Source organism: Gymnoscopelus braueri (assembly GCF_963280865.1).
Source record: "Gymnoscopelus braueri genome assembly, chromosome: 21".
In the NCBI taxonomy this organism is placed as follows: domain Eukaryota; kingdom Metazoa; phylum Chordata; class Actinopteri; order Myctophiformes; family Myctophidae; genus Gymnoscopelus; species Gymnoscopelus braueri.
The window spans coordinates 48,511,015-48,522,240 of NC_137623.1; the positions used below are offsets into that span (position 1 = coordinate 48,511,015).

The 11,226-nt window shown below is 40.5% G+C and overlaps 2 protein-coding genes across 2 annotated transcripts in view; one reads left to right on the plus strand and one right to left on the minus strand.

Moving 5' to 3' along the window:
* Nucleotides 1-436: 436 nt before the first annotated feature.
* Nucleotides 437-3,410, plus strand: LOC308077259 (uncharacterized protein; the record flags this gene model as incomplete). The annotated part of the gene is made up of 4 exons (XM_080417881.1): nucleotides 437-632; nucleotides 2,747-2,855; nucleotides 2,970-3,044; nucleotides 3,230-3,410. Exons 1-4 carry the CDS (start codon nucleotides 554-556, stop codon nucleotides 3,408-3,410), a joined length of 444 nt encoding a protein of 147 aa, XP_080274007.1. The 5' UTR covers nucleotides 437-553.
* Nucleotides 3,411-8,990: 5,580 nt separating this feature from the next.
* The window catches only part of LOC308077027 (coagulation factor XIII A chain-like), a gene marked incomplete at its 5' end in the record, with an annotated part of 27,391 nt that continues 25,155 nt past the window's right edge, over nucleotides 8,991-11,226 (minus strand). Inside the window, 3 exons of the mRNA XM_080417555.1 lie at nucleotides 8,991-9,030; nucleotides 9,062-9,481; nucleotides 11,146-11,226. The exon at nucleotides 11,146-11,226 is cut by the window's right edge and continues 28 nt beyond it. Coding sequence (XP_080273681.1) covers nucleotides 9,401-9,481; nucleotides 11,146-11,226 — 162 coding nt within the window. The 3' untranslated portion in view covers nucleotides 8,991-9,030; nucleotides 9,062-9,400. The remainder of the gene's footprint in view (nucleotides 9,031-9,061; nucleotides 9,482-11,145) is intronic.

Below are 11,226 nucleotides of genomic sequence, written 5' to 3' on the forward strand. Positions count from 1 at the left end.
TTTTTGAGTAGCCAAAGTATGAAATAATAGTGGTTACAATTATTGTGATGCTATATTACGTAATTTAGCTGCGGACCCCAAGGGAAAAGTAGGCCTTTTGCTACATTTTTGGTACATTCTGACAGTGAAAGTGGTTATGTGTGTCTGTGGGATTTATGAATGAAAGTATTAACCAATGAAAAGTAAGCATTAACAAGAGCTTGTGACTAAATAACAACTAGACTGGATCCATTGAAACAAAGTTTTTTTTTTCCTTTGCCCACTTCCTGAAAAGTAACGCTTTGGGACATACAAGGTTTCCACCCGACAGACACAATTTATTCATTCATAAATTGGGGGGAGGAGGGGGGGGGGGTGTAGTTGCACTTCTGCTTTTCGAGGCCTTAAGTATCAGCCACTCTTCAAGCCTGTCACATCACTAGACTGACACTGACGAGGAAGAGAGGGATCGAGGAGAGAAGAAGATTGAATTAAACTATATTACATTTCCTTTCATTCATTCTATTCATTCGTTCATTTCACATTGAGTCGTACTCACTCATATCTGGTAAACATGGTGTGCTGTGGAATCCTCCTGAAGACTGCTGTGATGTGTGTGGTGCTGGTGACTCTGGTTAACGTGGCCTCAGCCGGTGAGTATACGCAGTATAGGCTAGTATAGCAGTATTTGTATGTACTATATGTACTGTACATCCAATGTTGTTTGTGATGCTATTAAAAGGGATAGTTCACCCCCCAAATTTTTTTTTTCTTCTATCGATTAGTCACCCCATGGAGACTTGAACTCATGGATTTTTGTCGCATTCCAATAATTTGATGACCAGCGGACCGGTAGGCAGCGGTTCCGGTAGGAGATACAGAGAGGAGACTCTTTGTGTCTCCTTCCGAAACCGCTGCCGGTCATCAAATATTGGCTTAAGAATGCGACAAAAACTAAAAAATATCCAAGAATTCAAGTCTCCATGGGGTGACTAATCGATAGAAAATTGGGGGTGAACTGTCCCTTTTAAACAGTGGGTCCCACCCTGGTCTTCAGGGACCCCCTGGGACTGCTGTTTTGTTTTTATTTTTTTCCTATCCAATCAGGTCCAAAACTAAATATTGGTTCTTCAGTAGTTTGTGCAAATCTTTGAATATAATGTTTTTAAACATTCAAACATTTGTAAAATATTTCGTTCCAGAAGTAAATATTTGAGTTACAAATGTTCGCTTAAAATGTATATATATACATTCAAAGATTTGCATACATTTTCATGTTTTTTTCTCTCTCAAAAACAGCAGTTTTTATCTACAAGCTCATAGCGCAGCACTCGGTGCAGCACTATGAGCTTGTATATCTGCTATGTTTGAATAGCCAAATAAATCTAAAGTCACACAGATGCGTTCCCGGATTGAACGGGTTAATGACAAACACAAGGAGCATGAGGAAGTTACACAGGGAACTCTTGGGATATATGATAGAGGATGAGCCTACACTAGGAAAGCAGGAGTCAAACAGAACACTTGACAACATCTAAGAACTGGCAGGGCATGAGCACAGGGAACTGACTGTTTATATTGCATATAGAGATAAAGACACAGGTGATCATAAGTGACAATCAACACAGGGATAGGCTAGGGCAGTGGTTTTCAACCTTTTTCATGCCAAGGACCCCTACATTGATATACATTTGGCCATGGACCCTCATCTGAAAATGTGTTGTGCCAGGGAGAAGCAAAGATTTGAGTTAAAAATGTTCGCTTTAAAAATATATATATTGAAAGATATGCACATATCATGATTTTTCAAAAATAGCAGATCTACAAGCTCATGGTGCGGCACTCGGTGCCGCGCTATGAGCTTGTATATCTGCTATTTTTGAATGGCCAAAGTTAAGTGGTTAAAATGATTGTAACTAATTTAGCTGGGGACCCCCTGGTACCTCCCCAAGGACCACTGGTGGTCCCCGGACCGCTGGTTGAGAACCACTGGGCTAGGGCACTAACAGGACACAGGTGCATAACTAATAACCTACAGGGAGGTGAGATAACACAGGTAACAGCAACTAAGGAAAACAGGAAACACTACAAAACTAAAAGGTATAAAAAAAAAATAACTAAAGCTAAGAAACAAGCTAAGTTACTACAAAATGAAAGGAACACAACTGTAAAGTAAAACACTTAACTATAGCTTAAAAGGAACGTTGAAGAAAACACAACAGGAAGACGGCACACAACACAGATGGAACTGTCTCAAAAACTAATTTCACACACTGTGTTACACGTGTAAACCTGCAATGTGACAATTCTGATTCTAATTGGTCTTAGCTAATTGTGTTCCCGGGCTGGCTCTCGGGGTTGCAAACGGCTCACTTCTTGCAAACGGCTCCTTCGGTGAGCTCTGCTTCGTCTCTTGTGAGTGGCATCCTCCACACATTATCATATCCTTTTTTTATGTTATCAACAGTGATTGATTCAACTGCCTTTTTGTACCATTTGTTTGTTGTATTGTTGCCTGTAGAGATGTTGAATGTGCGATACATGGACCACAATGGAAACAAGCTTTTTTAGGATTATCCATTTGGCTTTTTTTTTATATTATCGTGCCACTGTACTAAATTAGTCACTAAAATAGTCAAAATCAATTAATGCAATCAACATCCTGGATTTACTGTACCTGAGGTGAGTTATATATATATATATATATGTATGTTATGTGTCATAGCAAAATGACCTAACCCTTGATCAATGTGTTGTTTTCTTACAGCTGAGAAGCTAGCGTCCTGCTGTACTACAGTAAGCAGACAGAAGATAACCGAACCCATCACTGGATACATGGTCCAGAGGAGAAACCTGCCATGTGTCGCTGCTATCATGTAAGATTGATTGTCTGTCTGTCTGTCTGTCTGTCTGTCTGTCTGTCTGTCTGTCTGTCTGTCTGACCCATGTAGTGGGGGGTCCCCTGGATCTAAACGGTTGTGTTCTTGCAGTTTTCAGACAGAGAAAGGAGTGTTCTGCAGTCAATTCAACGCTCCCTGGGTGCGACACACGATCAAAGAGTTTGAGTAAGACAATCAATTACTAGCATGTTCATTCATTAATGTATTAATGTATTCATTTATTAATCACTCACTCAAAATTTCTATCATTCACTAACGCACGCACGCACTGCACCAAATAATCTAACCATATCCTTATATCCTTATGCCGTAGCTTAACCGTCATTGTTTCTGTGTTGTTTTCATAACAGAGCGGCACGCAAGAACGCCAAGCCTACCTCCCCTCTCTCCACCTCCTCCTCTACTCCCTCTCTCCTCTCCCTCCTTACCTCTTCCTCTTCTCCTACATCCTCTTCTCCTACCTCCTTGCCTCCTACCTCCTTGCCTCCTACCTCCTTGCCTCCTACCTCATTCTCCTCCTCGTCCCAGTGAGGTCTACGGTCGTTCCTCGGCTCGGCAGGCCAGCGGACCAATAGTGCGTCGTCCTCTCCCTCTCCAGCCAATGACCTTGAGGAGGGAACCAGGAAGTGAAAGAGGATGAATCAGCATTTCTGTTGAAGCAGCATCTGAAAGAACGTGTTGAAAGTCCACTGCTATTAATCATATTTTCAGAGCCTTATTTGTGACATGATTTAATGCGTTTTAAATTATTATCATCAGTGCTTAATTTATTCTCAGTGAAAACCTGTAAGAATGTATTTATTACATGCATTTATTTATGGAATGATATTATGTTGTTATTGCTGTTTTTATTGTCTTTCGAAGCTCATTATGTTATTTATGAAACTTAAAAGGTATAGGGTAAGTGAAATGTATTTGTTAAAATAAGTTCTATATTCAGATTTTTTGTTACTGAGTTTTTGTTCAGTCTCTCCAGCTCTTTAGTAAACAGAAAATACATTTTCAGGTCGGGATACCAATTTTATCCAAACAGAGACAGAACTCACACAGAATACAGGATAAACACGTGAAATTGGAAGCAATGATACAAATAAATGAGCAGATACAATTGGAACTGGAACACTATACATTTTAAACTGATAATAGGTACTCTCTTCTGATTGACTGAAATTGGCAAACCACCTGCGAATGCATTTCATTAAAGAGCTGGAGAGACAGGAAGACCCCTGTTACTGAACAAACACTATAGCAACGTCTACTATCACTATATTATGTTTTAACCTGTTAAAAAAAAAAACTTCGTTTTAACCAAAAAGATCACTTTCCCTACTCTTAAGAGAACTACTTTGGGGTTGGGGTTATTTATTCCTTTAACTACCTTGTGACATGTTTTTATACAAGACGGAGTTGTGTGATTCATAAATACATTTCAATAGATTTCAAGGATTGCTGGGCTCATTGAAATGTTTAGCATTTTCATTGTTTCATTTCATTTCATAGAACATACACTGAGGTATAACTAGATTAATCCAACAGTTTTGGAACTACAGGTTATCCTAGTATATGTTAACCCATTAAGACCTGCAGCCGATCCTACAAAATGTCTTCTAAATCCTAACAGTTTTCTGAAAAAAACGTATATTGCTATATCAGTGGTTCTCAGAATATTTCATGTCAAGGATACAAACTGATATGTATTTGGCCGCTGACCCCCATCTAAAAATGTTTTGTAATAGCGCGGCACTCCGCTGCCACGCTATGAGCTTGTATATCTGCTATTCTTGAATGAAGTGGTTACACAGATGCGTTTTAATGGGTAAAGGAAACCTCTGTCCGTCAGTCAGTCTGTATGTCTGTTCCGCATTTTTCTCCTCAGTGGGTTGAGCAATTGATCTGAACGTGCACATTGACCATTAGACTATGCAGACAGTGAGGAAGCCTGTTTTTTTCACTTTCCCAAAATGTAATCTGTTTATTAGCGTTTTAGTGTAAACATCTGAGATTCAGAGTTCGGGTTATGGGATCTGTCGTCGTGGTTACAGCCCCGCAGGCTATGGGATCTCTAGCTGGACACCCACAAGTTTAGGTATGACATCAGCTACTTATAACATTATACAGTATGAGTAACAATTCATCATTAAGGCCTTTGCAGTTAATCTATCCAGCAGCGGTGGAAAGTAACTAAGTACATGTACGTATTATACTTATGTACAATTTTGAGTTACTTTTTACTTTACTAGAGTATTTTCAATTTGCAATACTTTTACTTCTACTCCACTACATCTCAGAGGCAAATATTGTACTTTTACTCCACAACAATTATTTGAAAACTTTAGTTACTAGTTACTTTGCAGATATAAATGACTATTATAGAACATACATTAACCACTTTAGCCCTATTTTATAGACTATTTGAAAATGGCAGACCTACAAGCTCACAATGCGTCGCATTGCTATTTTCAAACATCAGTACTTTTACTTTCGGTACTTTAAGTATATGTTGATGCCAATACTTTTGTACTTTTACTCAGGTAACATTTTAACCCATTAATACCTGGACCGCATCTATGTCACTTTAGATTTCTTTGGCTATTCAAAAATAGCAGATCTACAAGCTCATAGCGCGGCACCGAGTGCCGCGCTACGAGCTTGTAGATCTGCTATTTTTTTAAATTCGTGAAAAAATAAATAAATAAAAAGATCCAAAAACTGTTGTGATTTAGATTTTTTTTAAAGAATCGCCTCAGGTCCTAATGGGTTAACACAGGCCATTTACTTGTAACAGAGTATTTTTATATGATGCTACTTTTACTTAAGTAAAATATCTAAGTACTTCCTCCACCACTGCTATCCAATGCTTCACATTGTTTTAACAGTAAAGGTCATGATTACCACCTCTTCTGGGTATAGGCTGACTTGTACTATGCCAATAAACCAGAAAGAAGAGATGTCATGTTTAGAATCAATGAAATCAAATGAACAGCGACAGGATAGTCACTGTGTCATTTCTACGGATGGAGCTCTTGTGTTCAGCGATTCTCAGTTTCAACTGTCTTGATGTTTTACCTGTAGGCCAGTCCACAAGGCAGTGTTGATTTCGTCGACTAAAACTATGACGACAAATGTTCGTCGACTACCTTTTTTCACTGACGAAAACTAAATGAAAGCCAAATAAAAACTAGGCTATGATGACTAAAACTAAGACTAAATATATTGACAATTTCGTCAACAAATAAAAACTAGACTAGTGAGGGACTAGTGGAGAAGAGATCCAGTAGAACTAAAAGACAAGTCATTTTATGTTTTGTTGCGCTAGGGTGTTGTGCACTGACAATAGCAGATCTACAAGCTCACAACGTGTCGCGCTGCGACGCGTTGTGAGCTTGTAGATCGGCTATTTTCAGCATGCAACCAAGTGTAAAATCAGCCATTATGACACCATCAAGGCACCGCCAAAATACATTTTAGTCGACTAAATCAACTGTACATTTAGTCAACTAAAATCTTGTGATATTTAGTCGACTAAAACTAAAACATTTCAGATGACTAAAATATTACTAAAACTAAATGGAATTTGATTCAAAAGCCTATAACTAACTAAAACTAAATCAAAATGTGCTGTCAAAATCAACACTGCCACAAGGACAACGATACTATTCATTTTCAACTTCTTGCCTGTGTGGGGATTCTCAAAGAACCAATACCTTTCTCCCTCCATGCTAAAAAAAACAGGGTCAAACATTCCTGGTTCAAAGGCATGATTGGAACATATGGGAGTATATAGATACATTTTAGGGGCCTTTGTCATCGTTAATACCTGAGACCAGACTTTCAAAGAATTTTGAATTATAGGGTTGTGCCCATAGTTGATTCCCTTGATCTTACTAGGGCTATTGAGTAGCGCTGGTAAACTCGACCCTAGACATGATAAATGCTCAATTTGTAGCCAGGAAGGCATATTCTCCAAGCTATAACCCGGATAACACTCATACCAGAAAGAAAGCCAATTCAAATGCGCCGCCATATAATACAACCTGAATTGAGGAAGACCAAATCCCCCCTCGATGCCTTCTCTATTTGAAGACTCTATCAAACAAGATGTCGACAATGGCAAATATTGCGGCATGGTCATGCTGGACCTCCAGAAGGCCTTTGACACCGTTAATTACCCAATTATGATCGATAAGCTCAAAGCAATAGGTTTTGATGATACGTCGGTGAGCTGGATGAGATCTTACCTGGAAGGAAGGGAGCAAGTGGTGGAAGTAAACGGCACCCAGTCCCCTCCCCTCCCAGTGACTTGTGATGTTCCGCAAGGAAGTATACTAGGACCTTTACTGTTCCTGATATATGTGAACGATATGTCTTCAGCTTGCGACTGCAAACTGTTCCTGTTCGCAGATGACTCGGCTCTGCTGGTCTCGGACAGGAACAGGCTGCAAGTTGAGAAAACTCTCAGCTCTGAACTCAACAAGATCTGCATCTGGCTCTCCGACAACAAACTATCATTACACCTGGGTAAAACTGAATCCATCCTCTTTGGGTCCAGTCCTAACCTTAGCAAGGCTGAGAGCTTCACGATCAAAGTGGGTGATGATGTTATCACAAGAAAGGAGGAAATTACCTACCTGGGTTCCATCTTGGAGGCAAACCTCTCCGGTAACAAAAACGCCGAAAGAGTGATCAAAAAGGTTAACCAAAGAACACGCTTTTTGCATAGGATTGGATGTCTAGTCAGTAAGAATACTCTGAAGATTCTTGCAGGGGCCCTCATACAAGGTTATTATGATTATGCATGCACTTCATGGTATCACAATACCTCCAAGGCCTTAAAAACAAGGCTCCAAACATCCCAAAACAAACTAGTAAGGCTACTTCTTGGCCTCAATCACAAAGCCCATCTAACCCCTGCTCATTTTGCTAGGATTGGATGGCTTAGGGTTGAGGACAGAGTACAGCAACTTGCTATGGGCCTGGTCTTCAAGATACACCACAACATTGGGATCCCCCTGTATTTGTCTAAATACTTCCTAAATGTTAATGAAGTCCACGATCATAACACCAGAGGCAGCTCCACAAATCATGTTCAACCCAGATTTGGCTCAACAAAGGGAATGAACTCGTTCTCATGCTATTCATCAAAAATGTGTAATGTCCTACCAAAAGGAGTAAAGGAGTGTAAAACCCTACTCACATTCAAAACTGCCCTAAAGATACACCTTCAGGAGGCTGCAATTCGAAAATGGCCCCTGTCTAAGTCTTAACCTACCCCCTACCCCCCCCCATTTATTTTTCTTCTCTTGTAAAATTTTTTACTCTTCATACCAGTAACCTGTAAGCTGATTGTATGACGTTCTGTATAGTAGTGTGTATATCTGTCTGTCTCTTATATGTCATCATGATTTGTGTGCATGGGGATCTCATCTTAAACAAGCTCAGTGCTTAATGAGTCTCCCAGTTTAGTAGACCTTGTATTGTGAATTTGTACTTCCATGTACTGATGTTCTCATGTCTTACTAAATAAAGTACATCAATCAATCAATCAACCAATCAATCCACACACACACACACACACACACACACACACACACACACACACACACACACACACACACACACACACACACACACACACACACACACGTTTTTGTCTTTGCAATGTCCTGTTTATTGGCAGAGTTAGGCAGTAGGCTACACAGCTATACAGTTTTAATATCACAGTGGTTATACATACTGCAGTGTTAAAGGTGTTAATAGGTGACATTTATTTGTTAGAAGTGTTAACTAGCTCTACATTCTGATAATAATCATTGCTATAGAGTGATTGCTCAGTAAAGGGCGTCGTCTCCCTGTCTCTTCAGCTCTTTAGTAAACAGAAGGAAAAAAATGTGGTGAGGATACCAATTTTTGTCCAATCAGTAGAAAGAACTCTTAGAGGGCAGGATTTTTAGTCAGGATTTGGGGTTAGAGGTGTTGTCCTTTAAATCAGTCATTCTCAACCATTTTAATGTCAAGCCTTACACCACATACCCAAATTCAATCCAATTATTATCTTTTATTTTTTTTTATAATCTCTGAGATCCCAATCTACACAATAAAATCCTCAGTGATAATTTAACTCTAAGAGTTTACAAATGGAACCAAATGGACCCTCACGGGTCCATTTGGTTCCATTTGTACACTCTCAGAGTTAAAGACCTGTAAAAGGTCCATTTGGTTAATAACTGGCAATAATTTAGCTGGGGACCCCCCTGGAACCCCATCAAGGACCCCTGGGGGTGTCCGGACCCCACATTATGAGATCCACTGCTTTAATCAGAATGTTATGTATCCATCACAACTAATTAATTAACTTCCTCAATTAAAAAAAAAGAAGAAAAAAAACTTTTCAAGAGGTGTGACAGAATATGATTAAAAAAAAACTAAAACAATGCTTATAATGAAAATAAGCAAAACAATAAGAAGAATAACCAATCAAATGCAGGTCGGTGCGGTTTGGCCCCACCCACTTCATCTGAGGCTCAGGTGATGATTGGGCAAGCACCACTGGGCAAGCAGCCAGCGTCGCAGCACTCAATCTCGACCGTAGCGTATCCCCACACCTATCAGAAGACACGTTAGATGGTCAGGTGACTAAATAGGTGACTTTAAAGATGATGTAGCGGCCTTTGTATAATGTCACGTAGGGTGCAAACCTTGCAAAACCGTTACTTTTCAGGAAAAGTAAAAAAAAATAACCTGCATTCCAAATGGAGTTATTATGTAGTCACAAGCTCTTGTTAATACTTTTTAGTGGTTCAATATTTTTTTAATCTGGGAACCCAGAGTCAAAAAAAGAAAAAAATGGCGCCATCTGCTGTTCGTTTCGGATTCTGTTCTAGAGTAGCCTCTATTTCCAGGCTTTTATTTTCCTTCGCGTTTTGCTCCAAAAGAAAGCCTGGACCTAGCTGTTGAAATTTCTGGCCTAGGAAGTGGGAGTCAACCTTTCATTTCCCCCAACCAACCAGAGTGCAGTGGGCGTCGCTCCAAATGTTGTGACGTCAGGGCTCTCAATGCTGCACACTGGGGGAGGAGGAGGGGGGCGGGCGCACAGATCGGTGAACTAATGGGAGCCCCCGGTTTTTTTCAACAGAGATTTTGAATTCGCCCCTCTAGACCAGATATCAGATGCGCTGGGGCAGGCTATTTCTTGAGAGATTAATATTCATTAAACTTTCAGAACGTTTCCCCAAATATAAAAAAATTGCCCATCCACAATGTGACACGTTGTGAGCTTGTAGATCGGCTATTTTCTAACTTTTGCACAGCAGTCTTTGTATGGCGAGGTAGGGCATTGTTCTTTTTGAAAAACAACATACGTTGAAATATGGACATTCTGTAGGTTTCTTCCCTACAGCGAAGATATAATGTTTTGAAGTTGTTTCAGGTGTGCGGAATAGTTGTGTATTTTATGTTATTGGTTGGGTATCAGATGTTTAGAAGCTGCGTGTACGTGTTTGAGGTTGTCGTATTCCAGAGCAGCAGTGTGTGTGTGTGTGTGTGTGTGTGTGTGTGTGTGTGTGTGTGTGTGTGTGTGTGTGTGTGTGTGTGTGTGTGTGTGTGTGTGTGTGTGTGTGTGTGTGTGTGTGTGTGTGTGTGTGCGCGTGTGTGTGTGTGTGTGTGTGTGTGTGCAGGCACGTGCACACATAGACATCAAAGGGGGCTTCAGCCCCTGCCCTTTTACCCGTCTGTAAAAAACTGGCCTCTCCAAACCATGAATGCAGCATTTACTACGGTGAAAGAAATGCAAATGCCCCCCTTTCCATGCCATACCCAAAGGTGAATTAATTAAGGTGAATTGCCTTTTTCCGAAGTCTCCTGAACTTGATTGAACGCAGCATTTTGCGTTGAAGGAATTGTCCTCCGTGTAGTAATCCATGTCGTACGGGCGTATCTTGAGTAGCAAGAGTGTGGGGTCGCGCCGCCGAAAAAAGCTGATCTACAAGCTCTCTCAACGTGTTGCAGCGCGACATGTTGTGAGCTTGTAGAGCCGCTATTTTTGCTATTTCTGCTAATTAAGTGCCCTTTTCTGCTAATTAATTTCAGCCCCTGCCTCTCTAACATTCTCTACACGTCCCTGTGTGTGTGTGTGTGTGTGTGTGTGTGTGTGTGTGTGTGTGTGTGTGTGTGTGTGTGTGTGTGTGTGTGTGTGTGTGTGTGTGTGTGTGTGTGTGTGTGTGTGTGTGTGTGTGTGTGTGTGTGTGTGTGTGTGTGTGTGTGTGTGTACCTGTTTGAGGTTGTCAGCAACCAGAGCAGCCATCATGCGTCTTTTTTTCCCAGCAAACCTGGGAGTGAAGGACTGTGTCCA